The 17,028-nt window shown below is 42.1% G+C and overlaps 1 protein-coding gene across 8 annotated transcripts in view; it reads left to right on the top strand.

The window, feature by feature from the left end:
• The window catches only part of zranb3 (zinc finger, RAN-binding domain containing 3), a 98,022-nt gene that overhangs the window by 42,517 nt on the left and 38,477 nt on the right, over positions 1–17,028 (top strand). For 7 of the 8 annotated variants that reach the window (XM_019868446.1, XM_019868445.1, XM_019868449.1 and 4 more), the window contains exons 13-15: positions 3,797–4,259; positions 8,518–8,808; positions 14,933–15,042. In XM_019868446.1, the coding sequence (XP_019724005.1) occupies positions 3,797–4,259; positions 8,518–8,808; positions 14,933–15,042 (864 nt within the window). The remainder of the gene's footprint in view (positions 1–3,796; positions 4,260–8,517; positions 8,809–14,932; positions 15,043–17,028) is intronic. The other variant, XM_019868450.1, reaches the window with a different exon arrangement.

Here is a 17,028-nt window from a genome sequence, read left to right as displayed (position 1 = left end):
GCCGACTGCTTGGCGCGTCACCGTTGCATTGTGGGAAATGTAGTATTGGTGCGTGTAAAAGATCTGCGGGCTCTCGGCTTGCTGCGGTCTGCGGGCCGGTTCTAATAATAAATCAATATCATCCCGGGGGCCACTGAAAACATTCTCACGGGCCGGATTTGGCCCGCATGCCGGCACTTTGACATATGTGCACTAGATGGAGCTACAGGTACGTCTTTGTCCGTCTCCGTGCCCTCTCTTCTTCCATTAGACTCGAGAGCCTCCAAAAAAACATACATTAATGATTACCTCAATGAAACTACGAAAATTGAAAATACAGTACAGTAATGCATCAAAACAGAAAATCACAAAATAAATTCTATAGCCCCCTGACAGAATTTATTTTGGCATTTTCTTGAGCGTAGATGCAACAGAACAATCGGATGTCAGTAAATTGGAGAAGACTGGACTGTCTCAGAAGTGTTTGTTGTTTATTCCTTTGTTATATACTGTATTCACAAGCGAGGAAATCACAAAATAAATTCTGTAGTGGGGCTATAGAATTTATTTTGTGATTTCCTCGCTTGATTTTCTGTTTTGATGCATTATTTTCAATTTTCGTAGTTTCATAAAAGGAATCATTCATTTACGTTTTTCCGAGGCGGTCGTGAACGCCTCTCGAGTCGAACGGAAGAAGAGAAGGCACGGAGATGGACAAAGACGTTCCTGTATTTGTTGAGACTGTGAAAACCATTAATAAAGTGTGTGTTTTAAAAAAACAACACCACAGCTCTCCTTTTTTCGGAGCTGCAACAAAAATGTATTTTATAAAGCAGCGACACAGTTCACTGAACCAACAGCAAGTTATAACATTGTAAGCATGTCTCCAACAAGGAGCCATCTTGGGGTCGACGTATTACCGTAATGACCATACACAAGGCGCACTGGATTTTAAGGCGCGCCGTGAGCTTTTAAGAAAATGGAAGACTTTTCAGTGTGCCTTATAGTGTGGAAAGTACGGTATTGAACATGTCAAGTAAACACTTGCCAATGTGGAGCTCAAATCAAAGTATTTTGTAAACATCTACGACATGAACCAGACCTGTTGCCAAGTCGAGTCTTTGTAATATATAGATAAACCAGCATATGAAAAAAAATATCATAACACATTTCTACCACTTAAGAAATAAAATATCCAGAATATTGCCAAACTAGTGATGTGGCCTTTCCTCTCTTATCAACACTTTCGAGGTTACAAAAGAGTCTATAGGTTTAATGACAGAACCAAATTGACTTAGCTGGGCTATGATAGGCCAAGAGATGATAGGCCGAGGTGGCCAGTTTCTCCCCCCTCTATATGCTGTCTGGGTTCCCACGCATCCTGGAAAACCTGGAAAATCTTAGACCAATTTTCCAGTTCTGGAAAACACATGAAAATTTATTAAAAATGCATTAGTTGTCTTGGAAACGATTCCCCCAACTTCACTGTGCCTTGTGGGTGAATGCAAACCGGTTAAAAAAAAACAACTCTTTTTTTCAGTTCGGCATGAAGTTACCAATCAATTAAATTACATATTACCAACTTTTCACACCTATGCCAAACCGAGATTCGTTCAGTTCAAGAGTGTTGTTGCAACGCTCTTTATCGAGTGTGAGGGTTTTCTCCCTATCACTGCCTCCTTGGTTGAGTGACAGAGAGTCGCGATGGGAGTGCCATCACTACTAGCTCTGCGCTCTGAAATGAAATTCGTGTCTGGTTTCAGTAGAGCCGCAACAACCATAGCGATGGCTTCAAGATAGCGATGGGCCACAGGTTGCCTTACCATGTTTTATGCTGTATTTCATACTTGCTCCGTTGGCAGACAGCATAAACAGAAAATATGTGCTCCAACATTTAATGCAGTTTTTAGCCAGTGTTAGTGAGTGTGCCGGTTTGTGTCATTATCCAATGATTTAGCCATGCCATTGAAGAAGAGTGGACCAACATTTCACATGCCACACTCAAAACCTGACCAACTATGCGAAGCAGATGCATTATTGTATTTTTTATTGCACTGTGTGATGCAGATGTTAGTCACCCCAGATCCTGACTAGATTTCTTACCCTCCTCCTATAAAACTGTACATTTAAGGGTGACCTTTTATTGTGGGCAATTCCAATGAAATACAAACAGAAGGCAATCATTTGAAAATCCTTTTCAACCTGTATTTAATTGAGTACAGCACAAAGACGAGATATCTGATGTTCAAACTGCAAAGATTCACTCATTTGTAATTGGATTCCTGCTACATATTCTAACTATTTACATTTACCACGTTTATGTCACCTTTCCTTTTAACAACACTCAATAAGCATTTGGGAATTACACAAATTGTTGGAGCTTTGGTGGTGAAATTATTTCACATTCTTGCTTAATGTACAACTTCATTTGCTCAACAGTCCGGGGTCTTCCTTGTCCTGTTTTGCACTTAATATTGTGGCACGCCTTTTAAATGGGAGACAGGTCTGGACTGCCGGCAGGCCAATCTACTTCTCATATTCTTGCGATGAGGCCATGCTGTTGTCACATGCGCAGACTATGACTTGGCATTGTGTTGCTGAAATAAGCAGGGGTGGCCCTTGAATGGCAGCATGTGTTGCTCCAACATCTTTCAGCCTTAATGATGGGTTCACAGAATTTACCCATGCCACAACCCCATACCATCACAGATGCTGGCTTATGAACTTCATACTGAGAACAATCAGGATGGTCTTTTGACTCTTCGCCCATGATGCCCATCATTTACAAAAACAATTTGAAATGTGGACTCATCAGATCACAGCACACTTTTCCACTTTGAGTCAGTCCATCTCAGATGAGCTCAGGCCCAGAAACGCTGGTGGCGTTTCTGGGTGTTGTTGATAAATGGCTTCCGCTTCGCATGGTAGACTTTTAACTTCCATTTGTAGATGGAAAACTGTGTTAACTGACAATGGTTTCCTGAAGTGATCCCGAGCCCACATGGTAATATCCTTTCCACAAGGATGCAGATTTTTAATGCAGTGCCGCCTGTGGAATGGAAGGTCACGGCTATTCAATTTTAGTTTTCAGCCTTGCTGCTTGCGTTCAGCGATTTCTCCAGATTCTATGAATGTTTCATTGCATATTATGGACTGCAGATGACGAAATTCCTCTCATTTGTATGTTGAGGAACATTATCCTTAAACTCTTCAACTATTTTCTCACACAGTTGACAAAGTGGTGCTCCATCATTGTTTGTGAGAACCCGAGTCATTCGGGAATGCTCCATTTATACCCAATCATGACACGTACCGGATACTGACCGCAGTGTTATTGAGGTTTACTTATTCGCCAAAATTCAATTTCCAATTAATGTGTTTACCTGTGGAATGTCAAAAAATTTTAGTTTTTGAAGAACATTGCTCAACTAATTTCTTGCCTTTTCACAGCAATTTTGGGAATGTGTTGCAGGCATCAAGTTCCCCCCCCCCCCCAAAAAAAACGTTCATCAGTTTGAACATGAAATACCTCATTTCTGTTTTTTATTCATTTAAATATATGTTGAAAAGAATTTGCAAATCATGGTAGTCTCTTTTTGTTTACGTTTTATCCAACGTCCCAACTTCACTGGAATTGGGGTTTTTATAAACGTCTTTGATCTTTAAGTTCAGCGGAGCAAAAACCAAAATGTTGCCTTTTTGAACAGTATATTTACAACTAGGAGGAAGCTTAACATAGCGGTCATGTATCACAACTGTAAAACGCGTCCACTGCCATAATCCAAATGACTCATAGGTGCTGTTTTCCCCCCAATAGTTTGAAAAGGAGAAACAGCATGATATTCGGAAGTTCTTCTCTCCTGACATCAGCAAGGAAAAGAAGAGGAAACGATCGCAAGATGAAGCAGAGTATTTTTCCACCTCCCCAGAGACCAACAATTCTGCATCTTGCAGTGGAAGAAATTCTGAGATTAAGACAAAGAAGAAAGTAGAGTCCCACTCTCAGACGTCCATCACAGACGACTGTGACTTCTCCTCACAAAAGAAAAGGATCCGGGAGTTGCACTCCAGCCCAAGCCAAAGGTCTGACTCCAGGAGCAGGAGAAGGTTGACGCAGGAGGCGAGCATGCCGACCTGCTTTTCGGCCCAAAATGTCTCATTGGAGTCAGACGCTTCCACTGAAGCATGGGCCTGCGGGGCGTGTACATACTCGAATAGCAACTTGCTGCCTTACTGCGAGATGTGTGAATGGCCACGCTCTTCTTCAGGTTTAAAAACAGGTAAGAATGACCAGCATTTCTTTTCATCATTTTTCTCCCTGTCTTATCTGTTGACACTTTTGAGTAACATTGGAGACCATGATGTGTGACTGGAGGTAGGCTTGCCAGATTTTGAAATAGCTCAGCTGCAAAAATATTGGGTGGCTCGTTCTCCCTCTCACTCTTTCTCTGCTGATGACAAGTTCTCAGTATAATTCTCACCTGCCAAGCCGAGAGAGCAAGAGGGGGCTGTAAAGTCTGGCGCAAAAGTTGGGAAAAGATGATCTCGCTCTTGCCGATATCTGTCAGCCAGTGACTGAGCTGCATCTGTGCGCAGCTCAGAGAAGTTCTGGTCTGTCTCATCATCAGTAACGTCTGAGCGCCACAATGCCTCCCGTATTGCAGTGTGTTGTTATGAGAGAGAGAGAGAGAGAGAGAGAGAGAGAGAGAGAGAGAGAGAGACACACTGCATTAGGAACACTATTAATGTAACAATTTGTTCAAACTATTTATTTATCCTCTGACTGCCACCTGTAAAGTGTAGAAAAGCTCAATTTTACAGCTGACTGAAGAACTCTACCTGATTCCAGATGGCAACAACAGCAGCTTTCATTAATTGACCACAAATTGAACATTGTTTTGCGATATTGTTGCTAATGGAGTTTTGGTTTTAATTAAACTGTCATGCATAACTGACTACTTCGGATGCCAGAATGTGATGTCTCATGCGGGTAGGTTAGAACAAGTTCTGCAGTTGATGTACTACCAATAAAGCTGTTGGAGGAGGATTCGGAAGGAATGTGATATATGTGATATAAGGAATGTGATACAGTGCTATACTACACTGATAGAATTTTACATCAGAGTAGAGCTCATCTTTTGTCCTCTCACAGGTATTTTGTCTCACAGCACCAGCTGCCAGAATAGTCTGCAGGAAGAGTTTTCCTCCTGGGTCTTGTGTTGTCTCTGTACTGTTTTTATCTCATTTGTACCATTTAATGACACTGCCCCAATTGTATCTTTGAATGTTTGATATTATGTATCATGTGGTCTTCCGAAACTGTTATCATCTTTTTTTCAGCCCACAGTTGTTTTGGCTCCCTGCAGACGGGAGACTAAAAGATTTTCCAGTTTCTTATTTCACACAGCATCTGAATGCACGTTTTTTTTTTTTTTTTGTGGGTTTTTTAGCATGAATTCAGGACTCAACTTTGAACCCTAACTAGTCACTAATGGGGTCCTCATTTGCAGACTGAAGAAAACATTTGATATGGAAAGTCATGTTTAGGCTCTGCAGGATTTCATTGTTAGCATCTTCCTTGGTGGGGACAGAGCAACACAAATTGAGCCGTCTCTCTTGGCGGTCTCGCTCAGCTTGTTAGCAAAGGGGGACAGTGGCGAGGCCAGGTGCCCAGAGAATTGTGTGACATTTGAGCAAGTCGTTTGTGGGCTGGCCTTTTGAAGAAACAAGTCACAAAGAGAAAAGATCACTAATTAACCCACCTCTGCGTCCCTGAATTTCACAACTTGTTAGACTTCCCACCTCAGCTTTACAAATTACATAAGAGAAGGCGATCCATCCATCCATTCCTTATCTGATCAGCTTATCCTCACGAGGACCCGGCCCTCTTCGGGCAGTAGGCGGGGTACGCCCTGAACTGGTTGCCAGTCAGTCGTAGAGCACACTAGACAAACAACCATCCACACTCACACCCCTCTCTCTCTCTCTCTCTCTCTCTCTCTCTCTCTCTCTCTCTCTCTCTCTCTCTCTCTCTCTCTCTCTCTCTCTCTCTCTATATATATATATATACACACACACACACACACACACACACACACGTATATGTGTGTGTGTGTGTGTGTATATATATATAAAAAAACATTTTTCTGAAATTTACCAAAACATTTACATTTTTTATTGATTTACTCTTGCGAAAACGAGTACACAGCAATGGAAGTTCAGCAGAGTAACATTTTAAATTTTAGGTTTAGAAAATTCATTCAAAGCATTGAACCGCTGGTGATTCAAATCATCATCGTCAAAATTCAGAAAATGGTGCTTATTTTCACTGAGAAAAGGATAAAAGGGTGTCTACTCATTTATGTGGAGCAGTGTATGTAGTCCGGTGTCCCAATGCTTTTTGGAATTGTTGTATGTGGAATGTATGTCTTTGACTGGCTATGGCATAATCCTTGCAAACATTTTTAGTGTCTTTAATTCCTGACCACTGTATTTTCCTCTCTGGCGAGTCACATCACACTGCAGTACAACTTTGGTATTTCAAAGAAGGTTCAAATGACACCTTACTATGATCACCTGGGTAGAGTGTTGCGCAGATGCAGCAATTACTGGGACTGTTATGTTAATGTTGATTGCACACACAGCATTGCAGGAGAGCAATTAGGAGAACAATGCGCCATAATGATCATTCACACTCTCTTGAAAACTTGCAGAAATGAGTTCGAAAATGTCATAGGCAGGGCCGTTGAAGACGGTTGTAGCCAGTGTTGTTTTGGCAGCCATTTTAGATTTAGTTTTATTCTTACTCTTTTGGGCAAAAATGCTGATTAGTGTTTGTAACATTTTAGTCATTCCTATTCGTGAAAGTTTTAGTCTAGTTTTCGTCTGTGAAAACTCAAAAAGGTTTTTACTCTCGTTTTAGTCAGTTTTGGTTAAAAATAGACATACAAACAATAACAATAACAACTTTCTGATCTACTAAGGATTATGCATTACACACTGATAAAGTGGTAACAAAGGTTTAACAATTTAGACTAGAGGGACTCCTATCCCTAGTGCAGTGATGGTGTGAAGTTTATTTCATCTTCAGAGCTGACAGTGTGGATGATTTTACACCCCGGTTCCATCACTGCTGCTCAGAATAACATGAGAGACCTTTGTGCTATAAGAGAAATACTTCACACATTTCATCCCAACATCCAACTAAATAGCAGAAAATACTCCAGAACATAATTATGTTATAATTGCTACATGTACCTTAATCTACTTTTAATATTTGGTTATACACACAAGCTAATGAATTGGCGTTATCCATGACGTTAGCTGAACCAAAACAACTTAAGGCTCAAATTAGCCAATTTGCGCCAGGATTTAACATAGAAAACTTGAAGCTTACAATGAAATTAATCACAAGCCGACTGGCGTGTAACATCAAATGTTAGTAAATGTATACAGTTACAGTATGATATTTTAACAGGATTAGTTGCGATTTACCTGCGAAAAAATATCAAGTTGAGATTCGTACTATTCTTTCCACCCAGTTTGCGGCCACATTTCCCGTGACCGCCGTGTTGTGTTGTGTTGTGTTGTGTTGTGTTGTGCCGCTGTGTGCGTGTGCCCCGGTGGGCGTGTGACCAAACAAGGATAGGTTGCAGCAGCATTTCTGATATTTTTTGACAGACAGATTACATGCACAATGGGAAGAGTTGTCATGCATTTTGAACGTCTGACTGACCACACGCAAATAATTTTGCCCAGTCTCGTCAATGAAACCTCACATACGTTATCGTCATGGAGAAAAATGGGGGCCTTAACGAAATAATGATGTCATCGTTGACGAACACAACACTGGTTGTCGTTGACCTCCAACGATTCTGTCATACTCTTTCACAAATTTGCATTTAAATTAACCTTGCATGTTCAAACCTGTTTACAGGGGACCTGATAAACATTCTCACTGTATGGATACTTGAATTAGTTTTCCTTTGGAAACAGTACACTCTAGTTCACCGGAGGTCGAGTGCTTAGCACGTTTGCTTGACAGTCCTGAGGGTTGCCGTTCAACTCGTGGCTTCAGCCTTCCTTTGTGGAGTTGGTATGTTTACCCCTTGCTCGGATGTTATGCTGACTTCTGTTTGTGCCCTTCAGTTAGCAGCCGACCAGTCCACCGGGTACTACTTTGCCTCTTGGCGAAAGTCAGGTTGCAGAAGCCACATCCCACACAGGAATCTAATGAGGACAAACGCTCTAGATTTGGATGGGTGGATGGAAATGTACACTCATTTTCAGGCAACAACTGTGACTTCACCCACGCATATCTTTCACACATCTGTTAAAATTGATCTTTGGTCACACTTTAATTTATGTGGCATATTGAGATATACTGTACAGTACTTGGGTCCAGACTCACTTTCGTAATCCATGAATGATGGATTTCTGTCCAAGGACCGAAGCTCTTTAATTAATGCGTAATTAAACTCTACAACTCAGCCCGAAAAGATGATTTTAATCATTCCCCTTATGCCTCTGCTGCCTCAGAGCCCACCAGGCCACAGCTATCTCCCTCAGCCAAGAAGGAGCAGCCGTGTCACATCCCGTCCAGCTCCGACCGAGAACCTGAGCTCTGTTGGCAGAAATCCCACGCCACCAAATTGTGCAAAGGCAAACAGAGTGAGGAGGAGCATGAGCCTGCAAAAGACAAACAGAAAGCAGGAGATGCCGAGGGAGGGGACAAGCAGCAGCTCAAAGGCAAACAATCAGCGGGAAAGCGAGGTGGCGGCGGCGGCGGCACTGGTGGTGGCAGCTGCGTCTTCCCTGACCGCACTCACGGTAATCCCACCTGCAATCTTCTCCTTTTCATATCTGTGAAAATTGGCCAGTGCTGCCCAAATAATGCTCTTTAATTTCATCGCTGCAAACCAATAAGGGACTATATCTCTTTCCATATGGGGCCGGGTGTTATTCTTCATATTATTATGCATATCTTCTTTGGGATATTGCCTAGTTCTGCTCACAGGAAGCTAAGAGAGATATTGAATAACGTCTCACTAATCTCTTGAGTAAGTCTTATCAAAGCACACAATCTGCTCCTTGCGAAAAGTTTGAGGTGCAGTCAATGACCATCAAGTGTCTGAAGCTGTTCTTTTATTTTCTATTTTTTATTTTCTATTATTATTATTATTATTATTATTGTCATAATATAGATTCAGGTCTCATTATTTAAAAGTGTTGCACTGTGCACTGGCCCATTTTGCAAACACAACATGCTATGGTATCTGTCCAATTTGGTTTGTATTTACGATATACACCGTATAACCCAGCATGACTCACTGAATGGCAATCAACAAATTCCCAATTTTGTGCTGTCTAATACTGTGACATGCAGTAAAGGGCCTTATCCACAAAGCATTATGTGTAGCTGATTATGAAGTAATTACCCTGTTTACAAGATGAAGTGATCAGTAATTGCACTTTGCATTCAAAAGTCTGGATTGCTTCCAGTGCGAGAGTTAATCACACTAGTTCAGCACACATCCACTTGGAAAGTAAATGATGATAGCTACAGTTTGTGAGCTACATAAGTCGTGCGATATAATAACAGGGCCGCACAGGGTAACCTGCCACTGAATTTAAAAAATAGGAATGCAGCAATACTATGTAGTGTGCTAATGTTCTGCGTTCCAGGCAAATATAAACAACCAGGGTGACTGACTGTGATAAATTGTTTGTTTTGTTCCCCAAACGCATTTTGACCTCCATTTCTTGAGTACCTGAGTTAATGTAAAAATAAATAAAGATAGATACATATATTTGTATAATCTAGTAATTTATGCTTTACCATTCTTGATCTGTGTCTCCATGAGGGTCAGCATCGTCGAGATTGAAGCAACTCATTGAAGTGGGCGTTGATATTTTTCTCCAACCTCCCTGTTTAAGTGGCGTTCCTGTGCGCTTTCCCTGGTCTGAGGGCAGAAAACTCTTGACTCCCCCACTTTTCTGGAGTGCAGCATCAGCGCTGAAAACAAAAATGCAAAAGCGTTGAATCCTCTCTCAGTTGTATTTCAAATTTCGAAAAAGAGGTGTAATTTTAGCATGCTGACGATCAATCCACAAATTGCAGTCTTAGAAAACCTGCAATACAGCTCCTGTTCACAATTGGTTTGCTTACAGAGATGATTTCTTCACGTCATTTCAGCTGATACTTGGCTAGTTTTGGAAATTTCCAGTCCCCTCACTCACTGCATGCGGCATCTGCAGCCCACCAAAGTTGCTCTTAGAGTGAAGCTTCTCAAAGATCTGAACACACTGTGGCCAAATTATTTCCAATGTCAGAGCAGTGTCATGACTATGGCCGAATTACCAGGAGACAGGGTGATACACCAAGATAGCTGGCAGGAACCCTTGGTAGGGACGCAACTAGCAGTAGTGCTCTACGGCAACCTTTTTATCTGGTAACACTGGTGCTACCAACTTTCTCAGCGGTTTCTGTTGTTTTCATTTGGTTTATAAATGTCCATATGTGCAGCGTGTTGATTGATGGGGACACGTGAACCAATGCGGATGCATTGAATGCATATCATTGACTGCAACTGTTTCATGAAAGAAACAATGTCCATATCAACGCACCGTGTGCAAGTCAAAAGAGTAATGTGGACACCAAAGAAGACTGACAACGAAGGTGAATTTTAACCCTAATGTCTCATACCGTGCCTGTGTTGATGGGAGCATTAAAACATGTATGCACTCGTACCAATGCAACCAAATGAAATTCTTATTCGCACACACCGCAAAACAGCTCGCAAACGTGACCAATTTGGTCGCGAAGTCTCCAGCCCTGCAAAGCAAGATTGCCACCTGCTCCTTTCTGAAAGACGAAGAAGGGGAGCACTTGCAGCAACCTACAAATTGGCCTCCAGTGGGCCACTCATATACCTTTATGACCAAACTGTCATAAGGAGACTATGTGAGGGTGACATTAAGGCCAGAAGTCAACAAGTGGGGCCTGTACTCACAGCATGTCAACATTCAATCTGATTTGAATTTGCCACAGGCGCCTTGTTTTCTTCTTAAATGAGAGAATGTTCACACTGAGCACATTTGATGGGTGTAGTGGACAATGTTCTGCTGCCTGCATCATTGTCAGATCTTGAAAGACAAAAAAGGCATTGACCCGGCCTAGCAGTCCACTGGACCTGAATCTGATCGGGCACCTTTGGCACATCATGTGTTGCTGCATCAATCACCAGACAGCATTTAAAACTGTTTAAGATCAAGTTCAAGTTCAAGTCAACTTTACTGTCAAATGTGCTCTATGTGCAACATACAACAGCACAGATGAAATTTCTTTCCTCTCAACCACAGGAGAGAGAGGAGCTGCTGCGGGTGCCTGCGCCGCCATCAACAGAACAGTTAACATAAAATGACAAAATAATACAACATAACACATAAGACACAGAAAGTCATGCAATCTTAACCACTTTTTCTGCATACACTTTGTTGTTTGAAGCAGTTCTAGTATCCTTTCACCAGTGGATCAAAGACGTCATGCTGAACATGTGCACGCGTCTGCTACAAGTTAAGTTTGAAAGCAAACAAGAAGCTGTAGCGTCCATTGATGAAAAAGAGATTGCTCACATCTCCTGTCCCATGTAAATCCGCTTCAATTCCAAGCGGTGACTCCCAGTTCCACATACGCATCTGCGCTCTGCGCTGACGCTCCTTTCTTCTCATTCTCGGCTCCACAAGCCATCCATCCCTCCAGCTGCAGCCTGTCCAACAGCACATATCCGCTGAACAAAACGGGTCTGTGAAAAATGCTGCCCATTACTGGCGCCCCGGGGCTGTCCAGCACACAGTCAAATGGCACCGACATTCCTCCCAATCAAAATCAGTGCTGGTACACGCGTGCTCCCGATAAGGCAGCAGTTTAATAGTTGACTCAAGCCCTGATCCACATCTAGGATGAGATTCTGCAGGGGGCCTTGCTTGACTTGTGGGGACTGCATTTGCTGATATTTGGAAATTGCAGCCCATGATTAAAAACTTAAATAACAAATCTCAGTCCCAAGTGAATTAATAATTGGGGTTTTCATTGATCACAATTGCATTAGTTTGTTCTCAATGAATGAAGATTTTCGAACTGGGTTCACTCAGTTTATTCATCAAGACTTGGGAGGTAAAGTGTCAATTTTGTTAAGGGATTAGTGTGTATGTTTGCTTTGGCAGTATCTCTTTCTTAGGGCTCTCATTTTATCCAGGTTGTCAATTGTGTATAATTTCTTGTGAGCAAAATCTCACTGCAGCTTCCGCTACTGTCACCCCCTACCTGCAGAGTACATACTTCATTACAGACCTTCTTTATCTGTGCCTAGGTGTTTCCTATTTTTGTTTTTAAGATCCATTCGCCAGTTCGTTTTTGTACGCCCCCTCTTTGGTCTCCTTTGGGGGTTCCACCTCAAGGCCTGTCTGCTGATATTTAAGACCAATTTTTGAGGGATATGTCCAAAGCCCTGCTCCAGTTTTATCAGTGGTGAATAAAGGTTTGACATGCTGTCTTGCATTCTTTGTTGCTCTCCATGTCTCAGCTCCATAAAGCAGGACTGATTTATGTTGCCGATGCAAATCCTTATTTTGATCTGTTCGAGCACCATGATTTTTGAGAAGGAATGCAGCCCTTATTTTACTTACTTGCCTTGACATCTGCATTTTTTCCCTCCCTAGTTGTTGATGACGCTGTCCAATAATATGAAAGATTATATCTTTCAGCGGGGTACCATCGAGCGTGATTGTTTCACCACTACTTGTGTTTTTCCTTATGGTTTTGGATTTTGCCCCATTGATGCTAAGGCCTTGAGACACAATTCAAGAGCCAGAAAACAAACGGTGAAGGTGAGCGGAGAACACCTTCTTAGACCTCTGGGGGAGTAAAAAGCATCCCTGTTTGAAATGGTAGAAGGAAAATGCAACATCCCTTTGGACATTCCCTCATCACAACTCGTATGCATCCATCTATCATGTATTCAGTCTGTTTGTTACATGCTGCCGCAAGTCTGTTTCTGGCAGCACAAGTTTAATATGAAACACAGAGGTTGTCCAATAAAGGTGACCTATGGGGTCAGGCGCGTCGGCTAATGATTTCCCTCTACCTGCCCAGGGTTTTCGGAAGCGAGCCACAGAGCTGTCAGATGCTCCCACCTCTTGATTGCTCCGAGATTACTTTTCTCATGGCACGCACAAGCAATCACTCCTCCCCCACCTCACTGCCTCGCACGCTCTGCTGCCTGTCGCACCGCAGATCTGCATGAGTCCGTTTATCCGCGGATTCATGTTTTCCGGATGTTAGTTCAAACGCTGCAGCAAACTCGGCTATACTGAAGTTCTGCCGTCTTGAAGTATATAGTTGCATTTTTATTTCATCTTTTGTTTCAGTCCTGCAGAAGATGAGATGACTCAGTCCAATTAGCCATTGTTTTCTTTCGCTTGCAGTAAAATAACAGATAAATCCCAAAGCGTGTGATTTGAAGGCACTGTTCATACTGTGCAAGTGACAGTCTAATAAGACGGCTTTGTAAGATGAATTGCCCCCATCAAATAAATGGCCCACTTAATGCAGCTTGTGTGTTCAGCCACTGCAAACAGCCAATTGGGGAGAAAAGAAATAAAAAACTGCTTACAACAAATATCAGGTGCACATAGTGGAGCGGTTAGGTTTCATTGTCAGTGTTGAAAGACAGATGAGAGTTTTATTTTGAAAGGCCAAATACGTTCACGGTGCTTTTATTTTCAAGATGAGGTGGCCTGGAGACAACATATGATAGGACACACCAGCATCTAAGAGGGAAGCACAAACATGCAAGTAGAGATAATGGAACATCTGTCAAGGAGCGTAGATGATACCCGAAACAACATCACTTGTACAGCTTGCATCTTTGTCCCGTTAATGCAGTTTTTAAACTTACTAGTTAAGCTTAGCCCATGATGTCTTTAAGGTGAAGCTACCAAGTTGGCTGATTAAAGAGGCATTAGCGACATCAGCTCGCGTGCAAGCCAATTGGACACTGATACACATTTGCGCGTGAGTGCGCACGCATACACACACACACACACAAGGCAGACAATGGGCCACATGAAGTGATTTAAAGCAAGTATTATCAGCGTCTTATAGGTCATTGTCTAAATGAAGCGTGGTGGAGCAGCGGCAGTCTCATTTCCACCACCTGACCTTTTCTTGTTCGATGCTGGCAGGATGAGCAAGTTACATTGCTGACAGTAATGACCTGCTCCCTGTCCTCCCTCTCCCTCCTCTCTCCTCTTTCACTCGTTTTATCACTCACACTCGCTCTCCCTTTCTGTGCTGTTTATTGTGTGAAGTTGTTCAACATAAATTGGGAGCCCTCTGTCCAACTCATGGGCCTCATGTGACTGCACAGGATTACACAACTGATGAATAATGAAAGTGAAAGAAATACCAGGTAAAAAAAAACAAAACGTTTTTTTTAACTGAAAATAGGACTTCAGTACTACAAAACGTTTTTTTTAACTGAAAATAGGACTTCAGTCTCAAGTGCACCAGACAAGATGCTCAACACAGAACTGAAACACTTATTGATTCCAAAATATTATGCTTCAAAGGGGTGAGTTCAGGTTAGCTTGGGTAACCAAAATCCATATACTAGCTGGAAAAAAAAAATCAAAGCCCCATTTGGCCTTTTTTTTTAATTCAAATTTTGGTTCTAAAAATAGCTTTGACCTTCAGAAATGTTTTTAATTGGAGCCAAGAACTGGGGCCGATTTGTCTGGTTCCACTGTGACGGGGTGTCGCGTAATTCATCTTTATCCACAATAAATGCTGAGATTTATCATAGAATACCCTTTCTTGTTATCACATCCGAAATGTTGTTCATATACTGTACCTCAGGACCAACAATATATGATTCTATTCTTCTTTGTCTAGAACTTAAAGCGCCGAAAGCGAATGACTGTGAGGACGGTGGTGATCCTGCATACCAGGGCCTGCAGTTCTGTGCCAGTCAACACACAGACCGAATATATATCTACGATCAGGTAGATGTGTGACTTTTTTGATGTATTAAACAACTGAGCAGTGGACAAATGATCATTCATTATTGTTGTTGTTGTTAGAAGAAACAATATGAAACACCCTTCAGCACTTATAGTGGCTTGTGAAAACGTTTCAGCACCCTTTTTTACCTTTTTGTCACATTTCAGGCTTCAAACATAAAGAAATAAAATTGGCATTGGGACACAGTTATGAAGCAGAAGGATATTCATACAATATATGAACCTTTTTTTTAAATTGTATTTATTTATTTATTTATTTATTTATTTTTTTTTGAAATAAGAAACTGAAATGTGGGGCATGAAATATTGTTCGACCCCTTTCCTGTCAGGTCAGCCAACTCACTCCAGATGCTCACCGATGATTTCGGAATGATCCATTGTTGACCTGAATGACTGATGATGATAAATAGAGTCCATCTGTGTGTAATCCGGTCTCAATATAAATGCATCTGCTCTGTGATGGTCTCAGAGGTCTGTTAGAATATTGGGGAGCAAACAGCATCATGAAGACCAAGTAACCCACCAAGCAGGTCCGGGATAAAGTTGTGGGGAAGTTTAAAGCAGGATCAGGATATGAAAACATTTCACAAGGTTTAAACATCTCACGGAGCACTGTTTGATCAAACATAGTCAAATGGAGAGCGTATCAAACCACTGCAAACCTACCAAGACCCAGTCGTCCCTTTAAACTTTCAGCTCAAACAAGGAGATCAGAGCACTGATCAAAGATCCAACCAAGACGCTTATGAAACTATGGATGCACAGCAGCGATCCAGAGCTAAGATGGTGAAATTATTTGCACACTGCACAAATCTGGCCTTTTTGAAAGAGGTGGCAAGAAGAAAGATATTTGTCAAAGACGACCATAAAAAGTTGCCACAAGCCACCTGAGTGATGGAATAAACGTGGAAAAAGGTGCTCTCATCAGATGTGACCGAAATGCAAAATGTTATGCATGAGCGCACTATCCTGACTGTCACACACGGTGGTGGTGGCAGCATCGCGGTCTGGGACTGCTTTCCTTCAGCAGGGGCAGGGAAGATAGAGCTGTTGGGAAGATGATATAGAACCATTTTGGAAGAAAAGGTGTTGGAGTCTGCAAAAGACATGAGACTAGGATGGAGTCTTACCTTCCAACAAGAAACTATCCGGAACATAGAGCAAATTCTTCAGTGGAATCGTTTAAAACGAAACCTATCCAGGTGTTAGAATGGCCAAGTCTAAGTCCAGACCTGAATCCAATTGAGAATCTGTGGAAAGATTTGAAAACCACTTTTCACAAACGCTCTTCACCTCATCTACCTAAATTGGAGCTGTTTTTCAAGGCAGAATGGGCAAAAATGTCAGTCTCTAGATTAGAGCTAGACGATTTGACGATATCTTTCGCAAAGCTGAGAAATATATTTGTATCGTGTCTATCGTCATTTGTCTTCTGTAGCCAACTCAGGGATGGCAATTTTCCGCGGATATGCGGAAATCCGCAGTTTTATTTCTTAAATTGATCATTTTTGTGAATCGTCTAAATCCGTTGAGAAAATTTTAGGGGGGGGTCAGGTACCTTATCGTCGAGTTTTCACGAGCTCACCCGATCATTCTTTCCGTCTTCCGATTGTAAACAGCCCTGCGATTGGACGTGTATGATGACTTACTAGTTGTGATTGGTCGCATTTATCGGCAAATGCAAATCACAACCAATCCGTGTTTGCCTTCCTAAACCCCTTTCTCGCGAATGCCGAATGTTATCAAGACTCGCGACGGAGCTAAAGTGCGTCAGATAGATGCGGATCTGAAAAACACGTTTCGATGGGACTGGTTGGATAGAGAGCTGACGGTGTCCCCAGTAGGAAACAGTAAAGAGGAACCATTGTGCTTGTGTCGGATTTCGTGAAAAAGCTCGATGTCGCCGGTAAAGCTCTGTGTACAGTGTGTGACGATGTCATTCTATACGGATCGAGAGGATGGAAAGCT

This window comes from Hippocampus comes, unplaced genomic scaffold (assembly GCF_001891065.2).
Source record: "Hippocampus comes isolate QL1 unplaced genomic scaffold, H_comes_QL1_v1.1 scaffold41, whole genome shotgun sequence".
In the NCBI taxonomy this organism is placed as follows: domain Eukaryota; kingdom Metazoa; phylum Chordata; class Actinopteri; order Syngnathiformes; family Syngnathidae; genus Hippocampus; species Hippocampus comes.
The sequence above is the reverse complement of the archived record's forward strand: the minus strand, read 5'-3'. Positions and strand labels throughout refer to the sequence as shown.